The sequence below is a fragment of the Palaemon carinicauda genome, chromosome 8, assembly GCF_036898095.1.
Source record: "Palaemon carinicauda isolate YSFRI2023 chromosome 8, ASM3689809v2, whole genome shotgun sequence".
NCBI classification, from domain to species: Eukaryota; Metazoa; Arthropoda; class Malacostraca; order Decapoda; family Palaemonidae; genus Palaemon; species Palaemon carinicauda.
This window is the reverse complement of record NC_090732.1, coordinates 166,627,569-166,645,006: the sequence shown is the minus strand read 5'-3', so window position 1 is coordinate 166,645,006 and position 17,438 is coordinate 166,627,569. Positions and strand designations below refer to the sequence as shown.

Sequence of the window (17,438 nt, the reverse complement as noted above, 5' to 3'; positions counted from 1 at the left end):
TGCTGTAGTCTAACACAAAATCTGACACCGAAAATTTTGGGACATTATCTCTGACCCCGGCCCTTACTCGATTCGGACCCCAAAAATAGGCCCCTTTTTCAATAAAAACTCATATATCTTCTATAATTTTAGCCGGAGAGCGAAAATATGCGATGACCACATTTATACCCATAAAACGACTCTATGCTGTTGTCTAACACAAAATCTGACACCGAAAATTTTGGGACATTATCTCTGACCCCGGCCCTAACTAGATTCGGACCCCAAAAATAGGCCCCTTTTTCAATAAAAACTCATATATCTTCTATAATTTTAGCCGGAGAGCCAAAATATGCGATGACCACTTTTATACCCATAAAACGACTCTATGCTGTAGTCTAACACAAAATCTGACACCGAAAATTTTGGGACATTATCTCTGACCCCGGCCCTTACTCGATTCAGACCCCAAAATTAGGGCCGTTTTTCAATAAAAACATATATCTTCTGTAATTTTAGCCGGAGAGCGAAAATATGCGATGACCACTTTTATACCCATAAAACGACTCTATGCTGTAGTCTAACACAAAATCTGACACCGAAAATTTTGGGACATTATCTCTGACCCCGGCCCTAACTAGATTCGGACCCCAGAAATAGGGCCGTTTTTCAATAAAAACTCATATATCTTCTGTAATTTTAGCCGGAGAGCGAAAATATGTGATGACCACTTTTATACCCATAAAACGACTCTATGCTGTAGTCTAACACAAAATCTGACACCGAAAATTTTGGGACATTATCTCTGACCCCGGCCCTTACTCAATTCGGACACCAAAAATAGGGCCCTTTTTCAATAAAAACTCATATATCTTCTGTAATTTTAGCCGGAGAGCGAAAATATGCGATGACCACTTTTATACCCATAAAACGACTCTATGCTGTAGTCTAACACAAAATCTGACACCGAAAATTTTGGGACATTATCTCTGACCCCGGCCCTAACTAGATTCGGACCCCAGAAATAGGGCCCTTTTTCAATAAAAACTCATATATCTTCTGTAATTTTAGCCGGAGAGCGAAAATATGCGATGACCACATTTATACCCATAAAACGACTCTATGCTGTAGTCTAACACAAAATCTGACACCAAAAATTTTGGGACATTATCTCTGACCCCGGCCCTTACTCGATTCAGACCCCAAAAATAGGGCCGTTTTTCAATAAAAACTCATATAGGCCTATCTTCTGTAATTTTAGCCGGAGAGCGAAAATATGCGATGACCACTTTTATACCCATAAAACGACTCTATGCTGTAGTCTAACACAAAATCTGACACCGAAAATTTTGGGACATTATCTCTGACCCCGGCCCTTACTCGATTCAGACCCCAAAAATAGGGCCGTTTTTCAATAAAAACTCATATAGGCCTATCTTCTGTAATTTTAGCCGGAGAGCGAAAATATGCGATGACCACTTTTATACCCATAAAACGACTCTATGCTGTAGTCTAACACAAAATCTGACACCGAAAATTTTGGGACATTATCTCTGACCCCGGCCCTTACTCGATTCGGACCCCAAAAATAGGGCCCTTTTTCAATAAAAACTCATATATCTTCTATAATTTTAGCCGGAGAGCGAAAATATGCGATGACCACATTTATACCCATCAAACGACTCTCTGCTGTAGTCTAACACAAAATCTGACACCGAAAATTTTGGGACATTATCTCTGACCCCGGTCCTTACTCGATTCGGACCCCAAAAATAGGGCCCTTTTTCAATAAAAACTCATATATCTTCTATATTTTTAGCCGGAGAGTGAAAATATGCGATGACCACATTTATACCCATCAAACGACTCTATGCTGTAGTCTAACACAAAATCTGTAAGAATATAATATTTAACGGAAATAACATTAGGGATATGTGAGATACATTCAATATTGTGGATAAAACTAGCATAATAAACTATTATTATTATTATGCAGAGAAAATAGCCCAGTGAGGAAAGGAAGTAAGGAAACTACAAGAGAAATAATTAACAATTAAAATAAAATATTTTAAGAACAGTAACAACATAAATCTTTCGTATATAAACTATAAAAACTTAAAAAAAAAAAAAAAAAAAAAGAGGAGGAGAAATCAGATAGAATAGAGTGCCAGAGTGTACCCTCAAGCAAGAGAACTCTATCCCAAGATAGTGAAAGCCCATAGTACAGAAGCTATGGCACTACCCAAGACTAGAGAACAATGGTTTGATTTTGGAGTGTCCTTCTCCTAGAAGAGCTGCTTACCATAGCTAAAGAGTCTCTTCTACCCTTACCAAGAGGAAAGTAGCCACTGGACAATTAAATTACAGTAGTTACCCAAGTATTTCACTTAAGGACAATAGAAGAGACTCTTTAGCTATGAAATACAGCTATTCTGGGAGGACATTAAAAAATCCAACCACTGTTCTCTAGTCTTGGGTAGTGTCATAGCCTCTGTACCATGGTCTTCCACTGTCTTTGGGGGGTAAAGTTCTTTTGCTTGAGGATACATTGCACGCACTATTCTATATTTAGTGTCCTCATGTTTTTTGTTTAAAGTTTTTATAATTCATATATGAAATGTTTTGATTCTGTTGTCCGCGTGGATAATGCAGTAACCATGCAATGAAGGTAAGGGCGATTTAATAGCAAATAGCTGACTTTTCATAGTTCTACCTAGAGAAAGTTATTAGGATAGAAAAGACATAAAAGCATATGGTGCAGTACAATAACAACTGCAAATATAAGCATGATTCTTCTTGCTGCACTGTAATTGTTCAGTGGCCACTTTCCTTCTGGTAATGGTAGAAGAGACTCTTTAGCTATGGTAAGCAGCTCTTCTAGGAGAAGGACACTCCAAAATCAAACCATTATTCTCTAATCTTGGGTAGTGCCATCGCCTACATACCATGGTTTTCAACTGTCTTGGGTTAGAGTTCTCTTGCTTGAGGGTGCACCCAGGCACACTATTCTATCTTAATTCTCTTCCTCTTAGTTTGTTAAAGATTTTATAGCTTACATAGGAGATATTTATTTTAATGTTGTTGCTCATCTTAAAATATTTTATTTTTCTTTGTTTCCTTTCCTCACTGAGCTATTTTCCCTGTTGGAGTCCCTGGGTTTATAGCATCCTGCTTTTCCAATTAGGGTTGTAGCTTAGCAAATAATAATAATAATAATAATAATAATAATAATAATAATAATAATAATAATAATAATAATAATAATAATAATACGGATGAAATCACAAGCTCACTATGTCAGGATGCCTGACAACTGTTTGGTACCTCTAACAGTAAGGCATTTGTTGACCGAATGCCCCAATTATAACAACTTGCGAAATAGATATTTGTTTGAGGCTTGAGGTGAGGGTGGCAGGTTCATCCTTGCCAAGATTCTTGGAAATGATGTGTCCTACCATGCAAGTGGCATTTTTAGATTTCTTTCAGAAGCAGGTCTTCTGAAAAATATTTAACTTTTATGACATTCAATTTTTATGATTTTAATTGAATACTCTTTAATTTTTTATTTTGTTTCATTTTTTACTTTTGTATACATAAATTAAACGTTACCGGCGTCAATGACCTTAGATGTCAGGATGCCTGAAAACTTTGAATCAATCAATCAATCAATCAACTGTCTTGGGTTAGAGTTCTCTTGCTTGAGGGTGCACTCAGGCACACTATTCTATCTTAATTCTCTTCCTCTTGGTTTTTTAAAGATTTTATAGCTTACATAGGAGATATTTATTTTAATGTTGTTGCTCAACTTAAAATATTTTATTTTCCTTTGTTTCCTTTCCTCACTGAGCTATTTTCCCTGTTGGAGTCCCTGGGCTAATAGCATCCTGCTTTTCCAATTAGGGTTGTAGCTTAGCAAATAATAATAATAATAATAATAATAATAATAATAATAATAATAATAATAATAATAATAATACGGATGAAATCACAAGCTCACTATGTCAGGATGCCTGAAAACTTTAAATCAATCAATCAATCACAAGCTCACTATGTCAGGATGCCTGAAAACTTTAAATCAATCAATCAATCACAAGCTCACTATGTCAGGATGCCTGAAAACTTTAAATCAATCAATCAATCACAAGCTCACTATGTCAGGATGCCTGAAAACTTTAAATCAATCAATCAATCACAAGCTCACTTTGTCAGGATGCCTGAAAACTTTAAATCAATCAATCAATCACAAGCTCACTTTGTCAGGATGCCTGAAAACTTTAAATCAATCAATCAATCACAAGCTCACTATGTCAGGATGCCTGAAAACTTTAAATCAATCAATCAATCACAAGCTCACTAGTAGCGGGTGAGCCGTTGTAAAAGCTTAACCAATTTGATTCTACTACTAAGCAGCCCAATGTGGACAGTGTGGTCGCCGTGTTGTTGTCTGTCACGTCTGCTTCAGGCAAATGTGAATTAAAAGATTATACTAAAGTTTATCAGTATTAAACTGGTTAATTCTTGCAAGCAGAACTGGAAAGAGATAAACTTCCTTCTACCGTTTTCCATCAAATAAGATCCGACTTATTTTAGAAGCGCAGACTCGTGCGACCTTAGATTATTTCGTTTGAGGCATCTATATTAAACAATGGCTGTAAGTAATGCGTTATTTTTGTTATATTGATTTTTCATTTTGATACCAGACTCAAAAATAGTAACCCTGTTGTAATGGGAAGACTAGTTCCAGTACGCTATTCCACAAAGTGTTCAGGTGAACTGTCAAAACAAAACTACATTTTGTTATAGTTTATATAGGAATTATTTATTTTAATGTTGTTGCTGTTCTTAAAATCTTGTATTTTTCCTTGATGCATTTCCTCATTGGGCTATTTTCCCTGTTAGGGCCACTGGGCATATAGCATCTGGTTTTTTCAACTAAGGTTGTAGCTTAGCAAGTAATAATAATTATTATTATAGTTATTATTATTATTATTAGTATGCTAATTAGCCCAAATTCATGAACCCAATCCAATATAGTATATTTTTGGGGTGTATGTATGATAGCGGCTACCTTTATGTATTATTATGGCTAACTTAGAATACGACAGTGTAAGGGGGGTCGGAGGGGGGCGTTAGCCCCTGATATGTAAGTAGGTAAGGAAACGGCTTGTAGGTTAGGTTAGGGGGGAAAGTATATGTTAGTTGATGTCAATTTTAAATCTATGCGTTAGAAACTGGCCGTTGATATACAAAGGCTCCATCGGGTAGTATGTATAATGTAGGGACATCTTTAAAACTTCTCTTTATTACTTACTGTAGGTAAGGTAAGGTAAGGTTAGAACATTCTTATCCAATTTGGGAACCTTTGTAGTTTGTTGGGACAATGTAAAAGCACATTGTACAAGGTAAACAGACACAAGAACACCACCTACCCTAAGGTTTCCCACATAACCTAAGCTAGGAGCTGTATCCTTACCTACTTTCCTATCCTGGGCTATTAGTAGCTTACACTATCCCAATGAACTACATTCACTCCAATCGCCCTAATTTATTGAACTTACTAAGCCCACTACAAACACTGAAATCAGTGTGAAAGAGTAAAGGGTAGTGTGCAGCCCCTCTACCTCAGGAAGGATATAGCTATATAAGTCAGGTTAGGTTGGGTGGTTTCTTTATAGAATAGTACAATTGAGTAGATAGATCTTTGTAAATACTCTCATTTTGAATCCTATATACTACAGTCGGAAACCACTATTAAAGAAGTTACAGTTGTTCTGCACAAATACAAACCATTGTCCTTTATTATAGGAGAATGATAACATCAAAACTGGAATGCAGCAGTTAAAATTTAATAACAATGTTGGTCAGCGGTTTACGGCTATCGGCCTGAGTTTCACTCACTGCGTAGTCACTTTGATATCAGTTGTCAGTGGAGACCGATGTTCTTTAACTGGCTGCTGGAGACTTTGGCAGTTTTTCAAACTTTTCTTCAACATTTTACTTTGGTACTCTAAGCCTTTGCTCCTGGTATGACGTTATAACATCTTTTGACATTGTCCTTGAGTTTGAGACATGCTTAAGGATAACATTGTCTCCCATAACTCGATGGGTAAACAGTTGTGACCGTCGATGTACAGTTAGGCTTCAGCTTGCAGTTGCCAGAAGAATTACCTCGAAAAGCAAAGTTGGTCTCCTTGCCAACCTTATGTCCTGGTGCAGTCTCCTACTTAGCGATGTGGGGCCAGTTCTGCATACGCTGTCAAAATAAATTTGTCTCATCCCAACACAAAACCCACCTTCACTAATAATCTCGGCCAACACATCAGGGAATTCAATTGTGGCTTCACGTTGTACCTTAAGGTTATGCAAATTGGCACAAACCTTAAATCTCATATACTGTACCACCCCATACGAGCCACAAAGTCCTCCTTTCCCCTTTTAACTTTTCAAGGTCTCAAACAAATGCTTGTCCATCTCCTGAATCACCATAAGGCTCACTGATATATGCCACTAATTTTGGTAATCCAACCAGAACACTAACAATCTCTTCATCTCAGTCATGAGACCACTGCATTATTTTGTAATAATGGTCAACTTCATTTTGGCAGATCCTTTCACCTATTTGTGGATATAATGTTTATCCTTGATGATAGTCGCAACCGTAAAACAACTAAGGCCATACATGATCTGTTTGTTGGGTCTCTCCTTTTTGGTTTCACTTCGCTATGTCCACTTTTATTTCTATTGTAATGGCCTCCTTATCTTGGATGGACTGCCATCAGAAGTGTCTCCATTATGGTTCCAGACATGATGCAAAGCTAAAAAAGTAGAAAATTATCTAAAAATGGGGAACATTGAAATCCTGAATTTGTATTGTAAGCTAAGATGGCAACCAGGGAACAGTGTTAGCTGCTCTACGCGTTGGTAAATAGTTTATCGTAATAACGAACCATACCTTGTTACTGAAATCTGAGTTACAGTGAATTTCTTCTTGCATAAATGCAAACCCTCGTCCTTTACCTAGGATAGAATAACAGCGAAGCTGGGGAATACAGCAATTAAACTTTTATAATGAGATGTAAACATGTGGCCGGCCGGAAGCGGGCTGAGCACTCACTTTGATAGCAGCCGTCGGTGAGAACAGACGTTCTTCCACTGGCTGGAAAATTTTCAGCAGACTTAATTTTCTTTTTCTCTTTTCCTGCGTGTTTGCTGAGGGGATGCCCTATCTGCAGGGGACAATCCTGAAGGCAGAGATCTCCTTGTGACGAGTGTCGTGAGTGGTCACCCTTGCAGTGGGTGGTGTATGGCAGGAGGAAGTTGAGGTCCAAAAGGGATTCTTCTCCTTCAGTGTCATCCTAGAAGGTGAAGAAATTCCGACCTCTCCCTCTGACCTCCGGTATGCTTCTTTCCAACATTTCCCTGTCGGTTTCCTCCAAAAGCCAAATGGAGAAGAGTAGTGGTTCTTTAACTTAAGGCCAAGTCTCAAGCCGGAAGACCTTCCCGTTTCCCCAGATGAACGGGAGGTTTTCCCCTTCTTGAATAGGATTTTGACTTAGAGGTTGACAATGCAATGCAAGTTTTGTAGACCTCCTCGGGACTGCAAGGTCTTGTTAGTGACGTGCTGGCTTCGAAGGTACCACAGGAGAGTGTTGCTGCTCCTGCGCTGGACACCTTTGGCTTGTCCACTTCAAGGTCGGAGAGAGAGTCTTTTTGGGCTCCTCCTTTCGAAACCATCCACCATTACACTAATCTCAGTTTTATCCCTTGAGAGATTAGTGGGAGAGACATGCTTAGCATTAGCATGTTTCGCGAGCACCATCCCCCTGGGATGCAAGCGTAGCCTATTTTTGAGAACCATGCTTCTCCATTGGAAATATTTTGGCGAGCAACATGTTTCCGGACATGCCCTCAAACGTAGGTGCGTCTACACATCTGAGTATAATAGCTCTTTTAAGTGCACTGACACTCCTGAGCATGTGCATGGACCAACTGACCTGTTCCTACTGGACAACCCCTCCTCTCCTAAGCCTGTGGTATTAGCGCGTGTAGCATCAGCACACGCTGTACCCTCAAGCTCCTCACATGTGGTAGCTCAACCTGTGAGAGGTTGAGGACAGGTAACTTACCACGCATGTGCCTAACTCAGACGTGCCTCACCACTTAACGCGCCTTGAAAATGGGAGCATGGTGATCCTCCTGTCTTCTGCGGCATCTTCCAAAAGAAACCTGTCAAGTAATAAAAAAAGTATTTGTTCCGTAACTGAAATACAAACCATGCTATTTAATATGGGTTATTACTTTCGGCGTAGCTGAACTGACGAGCCATTAGAATTTTAACGAGGGTTTACTACCCCACCGCTAGTTAGCGGGGGGTAGGGAGGGTAGCCTGCTACCCCCCCTCACACACACCTGTGCTGAGTTCACTTTGCTCTTGGCTCAGGTGGTAGTCGGATGTGTCCGCTCTCACCCTCGCCTCTTTGACAGCCATGTTAATGCTTTTGTCTTTTTTTTACTTACTTTTTCTTATACTTGTAATATATATATATATAAACATTCTTTATGTTTATGTATATATTTGTCTATAGAAATGTAGTAAGTTTTCTTTTCAGTGTTTGTGCTGTGTGTGTGATGTACGACAACAACACTTGCATAGTGCAAGGTCACCACAGTTCCACTTTGTGGGGAACGACCTCTCCCTCTGGTCCATCGGTCTTCCCTTCGGCTTATTTCCGTTAACTCGGCCGCCGCAGGGGAACCGTCATCACCTGGACTCTCTTCATTCATCTATTATCTTCGCTTTGCCTCTTTTCCTACGGGAAACTTGGATTCTCAGCGAAGGGAGTGTGGCCTTTTTTTAGATTGACTACAGTCTCTCTCTACTCGAGGTCGTTCACCCCTTACTACAACTACATACTATTACGATAGCGCCTTTCCCGTGGCGGGTTAGGTTGCTATTTCCGTTGTTTGTCTCAATTATTTTTAGTGAAATCTAATTGTGTTTTAACTTTTCAGCTTCTCCGTGGGGAACACTTCCCTTCGGGGGATCAGTGGTTCTTACTTTTAGTGTATATTCTTAGATGATTTAGATAATTATAATTCTGTTTTTATTACAGCTACTCCGCCCCCCTTCTCCCATGGATGTCATCTGGGGAAGGAGGGCGCATACTTAATTCTTATTTTATGTTATTCCCTCGGGGTTTCTCTTCGAAATTCCTCCCTGGGGAACTTCTGGTAAAATAATTATTTAATTTTATTTTCCCAGTTAACTATGCAGTTCTTCTTCGTTCGACTAAAGAGTGCCAACGAAGCAGAGTCTGCTGTCTCTGCCGAACTGTCCTGTTCATGACTGGGGAATCTGCTGTCGCTGCCGTCCCTCAGAGCACGTCGTCACAGGCGTTATCCCTTCTCTTAGAAGTACTCCCGTGACAACGTACCAGCACTTCAGATCATCTTAGAACGCTAAAGGAGGTTCGCCTCCAGGGGTTGGACAACTTCCCTTACGAGGGAGATTTCCTCCCCAGGTGTGAGGTTTTCTCCCTTCAGAGGGAGAACTTCTCATACCTTAATAAATTCATCGCCTTCGACTACTGTTGCTGCCCCTTGGCCAGACTTTTCTCCCCCCTTGCTGAGTTTCTCTTCCTTCGGGGGTGGAGCAGTCTTGGCGAGTCTCTTCTACAAAGTGTTCACCTCTCTCGTTCGTGAGAGAAGCCACTCATAGAGACTCCTCTTCGGAGGATCGTTCCTGATAAGGTCAGCTTGCTGATCCAACGGCTCTAAGGGGCGTCACCACGAGTGTCTTCAGGTCTCTTCTACGAAGTGTCACCTCTCTCGTTGGCGAGAGAGGCCACTCATAGAGACTCCTCTGCTGAGGATCGTTCATGATAGGTCAGCTTGCTGATCCAATGGTCCTACGGGGCGTCACCACGAGTGTCTTCAGGTCTCTTCTACGAAGTGTCACCTCTCTCGTTCACGAGAGAGGCCACTCATAGAGACTCCTCTTCGGAGGATCGTTCCTGATAAAATCAGCTTGCTGATCCAACGGCCCCAAGGGATTCACCACGTGTGTCTTCAAGTCTCTTCTTCGAAGGGCACATCTCTCGTTAGCGGGAGAGGTCCCTCATAGAGACTCCGCCTCGGAGGATTAAGCAGAACTTCCAGTGACCTCTACCTTTTGCTGCAACGTGGTCCTTTGGACTTCGGTCCTGGACTCTAGCACGGACCTTTACGGTCCCCATCGGTGGATACTGCCCGGTTCCTAATCGTCCTGCCAGCTGACCTACCGATCTACCAGCGCAACCTTGCGCTGCAACGAAGGACTTCGGTCCTGGACTCTAAAGCAGACCTGCTTACGGTCCTCATTGGGGGATGGCCCCCCTTTTTTAAGGACACATCCCAGTTCCTGATCGTCCTGCCAGCTGACCCTTCAACCTAGCGTGTAACGCGCTCGCTCGCTCACCGATCTTCTTACGCGCGCAAGTGCCGACGATCCACACAAGCACCGCCGATCTTCTTACGCGCGCAAGCACCGACGATCTTGTCCGCGCGCGGGTACCGATGGTCTCCCGCGTGCGCCAATAGTCTTGCGCGTGCGCGCGCCAACAGTCTTGCGCGCGCGCGCGCCAACAGTCTTGCACGCGCGCGCTCCGATAGTCTTTCGCGCGCGCGCCAACAAACTCTTACGCGCGTGCCGATAGCCGCGCGCTTGCCAACATTCTGGCCCGCACGAGCTCTTCATTCTGACCCTGCACGATTCCTGCACACTCTATGAAGTCTCGCCCACGCGCCAACATTCTGGCCCGCACGGGCTCTTCATTCTGATCCTGCACGTCAATCTGAGTCCAGCAGTCTCCCACGCGTGAGCCCCGGGTATTTCCCATCGCACGAGCGCCAGCACGCTCCCCAGCGCAATCGGCAATACCCTCACACGCGTGAGGCTGCCGGACAACGCGCGGTAAGGATGCCATCACTGCATTCTCCCCCCCCCTGCAAGCACAGAACAGCGCGCTTGCCATTAGGGGGAAGGTTCCAGAAAGGTCTAGGGACATTTCTTCCTTATCTTCCTTTTTCTTACAGGCGACTCCTCCAGAGGGAGTGTCTGACAGCGCAGCCGTCAGCTGGCAGCCCTGGTTTGAGGCTCTAATCAGAGCGGTAGCACAGGCTTTCAAGCCTGTTCTCTCTGAGTTGGGCCACAAATCCTTGGCTGCATCTACTCCCCTGAAGAGGGAAAGAGGAGTTTCGGACGCGGTAACTTCTCCGAGGACGAAGCTGTTTTCGAGGCAGGCACCCTCCCCCCCTCAGACTTTTCTCCTTCCCCTTCGGACGAAGATTTCCCGTCCTCAGGAGAGTCACGTGAGGTTAGAAGTTCCCCCATCACACCATTGAGGGAAACCCCACCTCGCACGGTAAAGTCTTCTCGAATAAGGGTGGAGAAGAGCCTGCCTCCATCGTTTTTGGAGTCCTGCATCCCTCCCAGGAGGGAGTCAAAGGACTCCAAGACAATACCGGGAGGCCCCTAGCACCAGAATCTACAGGCTCAAACATTCTTCCGCTATGGAAACGAACCGGTTTGAGCCTAAGGACGTGGAGCAGGCTGCTGAGAGGTGAAGGAAGTCATCAAGACTCCCTCCTACATAGGGCTTTGACATTCAAGCCCTATAAACCTCCAGCACCCCAGCAGCCACGTCCCACCAAGACAACGGCAGCGAAGACAGTGGTGTCTAAGCCCTTTCCGTTCAAGGACAAGAAAGGCAAGAAGTCCTCCAGGGAAGGGAAGAATCCTAGAGGGAGCAGCCGAGGCCGCAAACGCTAGGATTGGCAGTCCCCCTGCATGTCCGCAGTGGGAGGATGCCTACAAGATTGCGCAGACAGGTGGCAGCAACTCGGGGCCGATTCCTGGACGATTTCCATAATCAGTCAGGGATATCGCGCCCCGTTCACAACATCTCTACCTCCCCTGAGGACGAATCCGGTGTCATTTAGCTCCCTTGCCATGGGATCAGCAAGGGGGCGGGCCTTTAGGGCAGAGGTCCAGATTAAAGCAAACTCTGTTCAGCATGGAGACCGCAAACACGGTCAGTCTTGCAGTGAAGCCGCAAGACTTCATGTGTATACTGGATCTGAAGGACAGGTACTTCCAGATCCCAGTCAATCCGTCTTCAAGGAAGTACTTAGGATTCAGCCTTGACGACAAGGGGTACCAGTTCAAGGTACTCTGTTTCGGTCTCTCCACAGCACCACAAGGTTTTACCAGAAGTGTTCACCCTAATATCATCGTGGGCACACAGGATCGGCATCCGTATCCTCCGTTAACTGGATGACTGGCTGATCCTAGCAGACTCAGAGTCATCTCTTCTTCGACTCCGAGACAAACTTCTATGACTTTGCCAAGATCTGGAGATCATGGTAAATTTCAAGAAGTCCTCTCTGCTTTCCACTCAGACTGGTTTACCCAGGCATGATTATAGACACCAATCTCCACAAAGCTTTCCCATCAGACAACAGGATAGCAAGGCTGAGAAGGGTCGCAAGCCCTTTCCTCAGTGGAGAAGAGCTTCCAACCCAATCGTGGTTACGTCTCCTTGCTCACCTTTCATCCTTGGTTCGTCGAGTTCCCAACGATCGCCTCAGGATGAGATCTCTCCAGTGGCGGCTCAAGTCCCGGTGGAATCAAGGTTGCGATTCCCCGGACGTCATGATCCCTATGGGTCCTGCGGAACGGATGGACCTCCTGTGGTAGGTGACAGACGAGAACCTACGAAGAGGAGTGGATCTTCTTGTCCTTCCCCCGGATTTAATGCTGTTTTCGAACGCCTCAAAGAAGGGTGGGGGGCACGTTCTGTACCACAGGACCTCAGGCCTGTGGTCAGAATCACAAAAGTGCCTCCATATAAATCATCTAGAGATGAAGGCCGGTTTGTTGGCCCTTCAGCAGTTCCAACAATACCTGGCAGGTCACTCTGTGGTGGTAATGAGCGACAACACCACCGTACTGGCTTACATCAACAAGCAAGGAGGTACCTTTTCGAAGCAGCTATCCCATTTTGCAGTAGAGTTACTGAGATGGACCGGAGTCTGCTCGATTCTACTATCGGTGCGTTTCATTCCAGACAAGAGTAATGTGCTCGCCGACAATCTGAGCAGAGCGTCTCTTATAGTGAGTATCGAGTGGTCTTTGTGTCATCTAGTAGCCAACAAAGTCCTGACTTTGTGGGGTTCCGCGACTGCGGATCTGTTCGCGATAGCGCTGATCTTCAAGATTCCACCGTACTTCCCCCCAGTCCCGGATCCCAAGGCACTCTGGCAAGATGCCTCCCAACAACGGGGGGACAACATCAACCTGTATGCCTTTCCCCCGCTCTGTCTGATGAGAAGGGTACTCAACAAGACCAGAATATCGGTCAATTTTTCAATGACCCTCATAGCTCCGCTATGGCATCACGCGGAATGGTTTCCGGACCTTCTGCAATTCCTAACGGAACATCTGAGAGAATTCCTTCCACGACACGATCTACTCAGACAACCACATGCCAGCATCTTCCACAAAGCCGTAGCTTCGCTACAACTTTGCGCCTGGTAACTATCCAGCATCTCCTCGCTGAGAGAGGATTTTAGGCAACAAGTTGCGATTAGGATGTCTAGACATCTGCGAAAATCATCCGCATCTGTCTACCAGGCAAAGTGGAAAGTCTTCGGTGGTTGGTATCTTGGAAGGGGTATCTCTCCACTAGATGCCACTATTCCAGCAATAGCGGAGTTCCTCGTGTATTTGCGGGAAGAAAAGGCGGCTTTCTGTCTCGGCGGTGAAAGGCTATCGCTCGGCCTTAAGTCTAGCTTAGGCTCGAAGGAATGACCTTTTCTTCCTCGCTGGAACTTTCCCTACTCATACGAGGTTATGAACTTACCTGCCCTCAGTCGGATGTGAGACCTCCTCCATGGAACGTGGTTCGGGTTCTCAGGTCTCTTAAGAGACCTCACTATGAACCATTACGCCAAACTTCAGTTCGCCACCTAACTTGGGAGACCGTGTTCTTACTAGCTTTGGCTTCGGCCAAGCGAGTCAGTGAACTTCATGGTCTCATATGACATCGCCCATGCAAGGGTATGGAGGGAAGGTAACGTTTAAACTCGTCCCTGGGTTTGGTGCTAAGACTCAAATCAGGGGGGGGCCGGGCGCTTGGTTCGACTCTGTATAGATATCTAATATTATGCCGTATATTATTTACATTACGTACAGTTATGAACATTACATTTGCTTTATTATTATTTCGTAGAAGAATGATATTTATTTCCATTTATCTTTCCCGATTACATATACTGTACGACCACTTTTTCATTATGCATCGTGGCAACAATGTAATTAGATGTGTCAACACTGCCTTTCTTTCCGCCATGTGCATATAATAGTCAGTCATTGTTCAGTGGTCACTGTATCGACAAGTATGGGCCTGCTCCCCGCTGCTTGTCACATTTATGTCCGTTCGTCTCTATTATACGGGATTTTAAAGAACCTACTGGTTTAAATTGTCACCCTCCATTACATTTATTACATGGATGTATGTGGCAGTACCACACACATGGCGCAGTGAGTAACCGGACGTTAATGGATTCCAAGACGACGATCGCCATTACTGTTTACTTCTCGTCTCGTCTCGCACATTGGATCCCTTACAGTGACTCAAGATTTTAACTACAGTGTCTCTTAAGTACGATACAGTGTTTGTGCAGTGCAGGGTTAGAGTGTCAGTGTGTTACAGTGCTGTGTTGCATTATGTTAGTGTCCTTGCCAACATTTTTTTAGGACATTTGAATTCTGGCGCCATTTTCTCAGCAGCCCCACCACACATCCTCCCTCTTTCATGCATCGATGGTGACTGAGGCCCGAGGCTCTCGCCCAGAGGCACGCTCACTCACCCCACCCGCCTCCCCTCGGATCGCAATCGCAACACACACTCGCTCGCTCACCCAACTGCCGCTTATTTCACAAGCTCACTGACAAACACTGTAATTTTTAACTCTCCAAAGTGATTTCTTTCGCTCACATACAGCGATTTGGACATTTTTCTGGATCTCTACAGATTTCAAGCTTTCGTACAACACCAAACTCAATATGGCTGAGCAAGAGGAACAGCTAATTGATTTATTGGATCAGATAGAGGATCAGACGGAGGATCAGGCAGAGGATCAAACGGAGGGGCTGACGACGGATGAAGTACCTTTGCACATCCCCACTGCTGATGAAGATACCAGCACTCTCCCTCCTCCCTTGACTCCCAATAGGTCAGGAGACCACAATAATGATATACTTCATCTCATCCATTTTCTACAGACTTCCAGCCTGCAAGAACAAGACCGGCGACGACAAGAGGAGCAGACCTTCCGACTACAGATGGAACAATCAAGACAGGAAGACAACCAGCGGTTCATGTCCCTTTTCTCCTTGCTATCAGGACAGATTGCGGCATCGCAACCCCAGCAACCTAACCCCATAATTGCACCTCCTGTTACACCTGTTCCCCCAACCCCTGACTTCTCAGTGCATACACCTACAACTTCTAGAAAGCCTACGGTCCATCCCCCACCTCTCTTGCAACAAGATGCAACATATCAAGCGTTTCGCCAATGGAGACTGCGTTTTGAGGATTATGCAGCATTAGTTGGACTTGATAGATTACATCAAACTTCCCAGCTGATTCACCTGAGAACCTGCATCTCCCTGGACGTCCAGCGCCTGCTTACGCATACACTGGGCATCCCTCCCAACACATCCCTTTCCCTTACAGAGGTGTTGGATACACTGCAGAAGCACTTTCGTAGCCTTAGAAATGAAGCCTTACGACGCAGGGAATTGTTGTCCTGTAAACAAGCTGTCGGAGAATCATTTGCAGACTACTACGCACGCCTCAAGGATCTCGCTGATGAAGTGGACTTATGCACTGGCAACCCCACCTCTTGCACTGAACGGCAATTGCAGATGGTAATTTTGATGGGTGTGAGAGACGAAGAGTTAATACAACGCCTTATCCCACTCCAACCCTCATCTACCCTCGCAGAGTTTGTGACATGCTGCCGCTCCTACGAATCTACACGTGCAACTGCATCAGCCATTGCATCTTCCCCTAGCCAAGTCAACGCAGTATCTACATACAAGAAGAACAAGCATCTACAGAAGAGGACTTCTCATCGATCTCCTGATCAACACTCTCACCAGTCTCATAACAGTGACCCTTGTCAATATTGCTCTCGCAAACACGATTCTGGACAATGCCCAGCCACTGGTGCATCGTGCAATAACTGTGGACGAACAGGTCATTGGCCCCGCACTCAGAAATGCCCTGCTAAGGAAGCTCAGTGCAATAACTGCAAGAAACAGGGACATTTTGAGAAGATGTGCATGTCTACCAAGAAAAGTCAGACTGGATATACAGCTTCACCTCCTACTACTAAGTCAAACACCAGCTGCCGTTTCGTGGGTGATAACTCGGATAGTGAGTCCCCCACACCAGTCACTGTCTCTCTGTCATTTGGCGATATATCATCACATATCCAACTAATCCCCGATACAGGAGCAGACATCACAGTGATTGGCACCATACATTTGGATGCACTCGGCATACCTCGGGCAAGCCTTGAACCTCCACCCATGACAGAAGTTGTGACAGCAGATGGATCTCCCATGACACCGGCTGTAGGATACTTCCAGGCAAAACTTCGTCTTGGCAACAAGTCTTGCTCAGCAACCATACATGTTCATGAGGATATCCAGACTCCCCTCCTCTCTCGTGAACATTGCCGAGAACTTGCCATAGTGTCACCGGACTTCCCGAAGCCTATCCTCAAGGTAACACATGTCAACAGATGTGCTCAGTTTCCTGCATCCGCTATGACGTCACCTGCAGCTATTAAGGACTATTTTCTTCGGCACTTCAGCGACGTCCTCATATCCAAAAAGGATCTACAAACCCAGCCACTAAAGAAAATGACAGGCTCTCCAATGAGGATTCACCTGAAACCTGGCGCTACACCCTTCGCTGTCCATACGCCCAGGCCCATTCCGTTCGCTCTCAGAGATCAAGTGAAAGAAGAACTTGACTCCTTGGTGCAACAAGGAATCATCAGACCAGCAGGTGACGAACCCTCTGAATGGTGCCATCCCATGGTCTTGGTACCCAAGGACAAAGGTGTGCGCATCACTGTGGATCACACCCATCTAAATTCTCAAGTAGCCCGCCCTACACACCCATCACCAACGCCCCATGATGCTGTCCGCAATATCTCTCCTACTGCGAAGTACTTCACCACAGCGGATGCCCTGCATGGCTATTGGCAAATGGAGTTGGCAGAAGAGGACCGCCACCTGACTACATTTATAACTCCGTACGGAAGATTCCAGCACTGTCGTGGGCCAATGGGATTTTCAGCAACAGGTGATGCATACTGCCTCCGTGGAGATATGGCACTAC

The 17,438-nt window shown here is 44.8% G+C and overlaps 1 protein-coding gene across 2 annotated transcripts in view; it reads left to right on the top strand.

Annotated features, from left to right (window-relative positions):
* The window catches only part of Noc3 (Nucleolar complex protein 3), a 117,766-nt gene that overhangs the window by 42,873 nt on the left and 57,455 nt on the right, over positions 1-17,438 (top strand). The window contains exon 1 of one of the 2 annotated variants that reach the window (XM_068379312.1): positions 4,375-4,630. The exons of the other annotated variant lie outside the window; for it this stretch is intronic. Coding sequence (XP_068235413.1) covers positions 4,625-4,630 — 6 coding nt within the window. The 5' untranslated portion in view covers positions 4,375-4,624. Of the gene's footprint in view, positions 1-4,374; positions 4,631-17,438 lie in introns of those variants that run through there. 2 annotated transcript variants of the gene reach the window in all.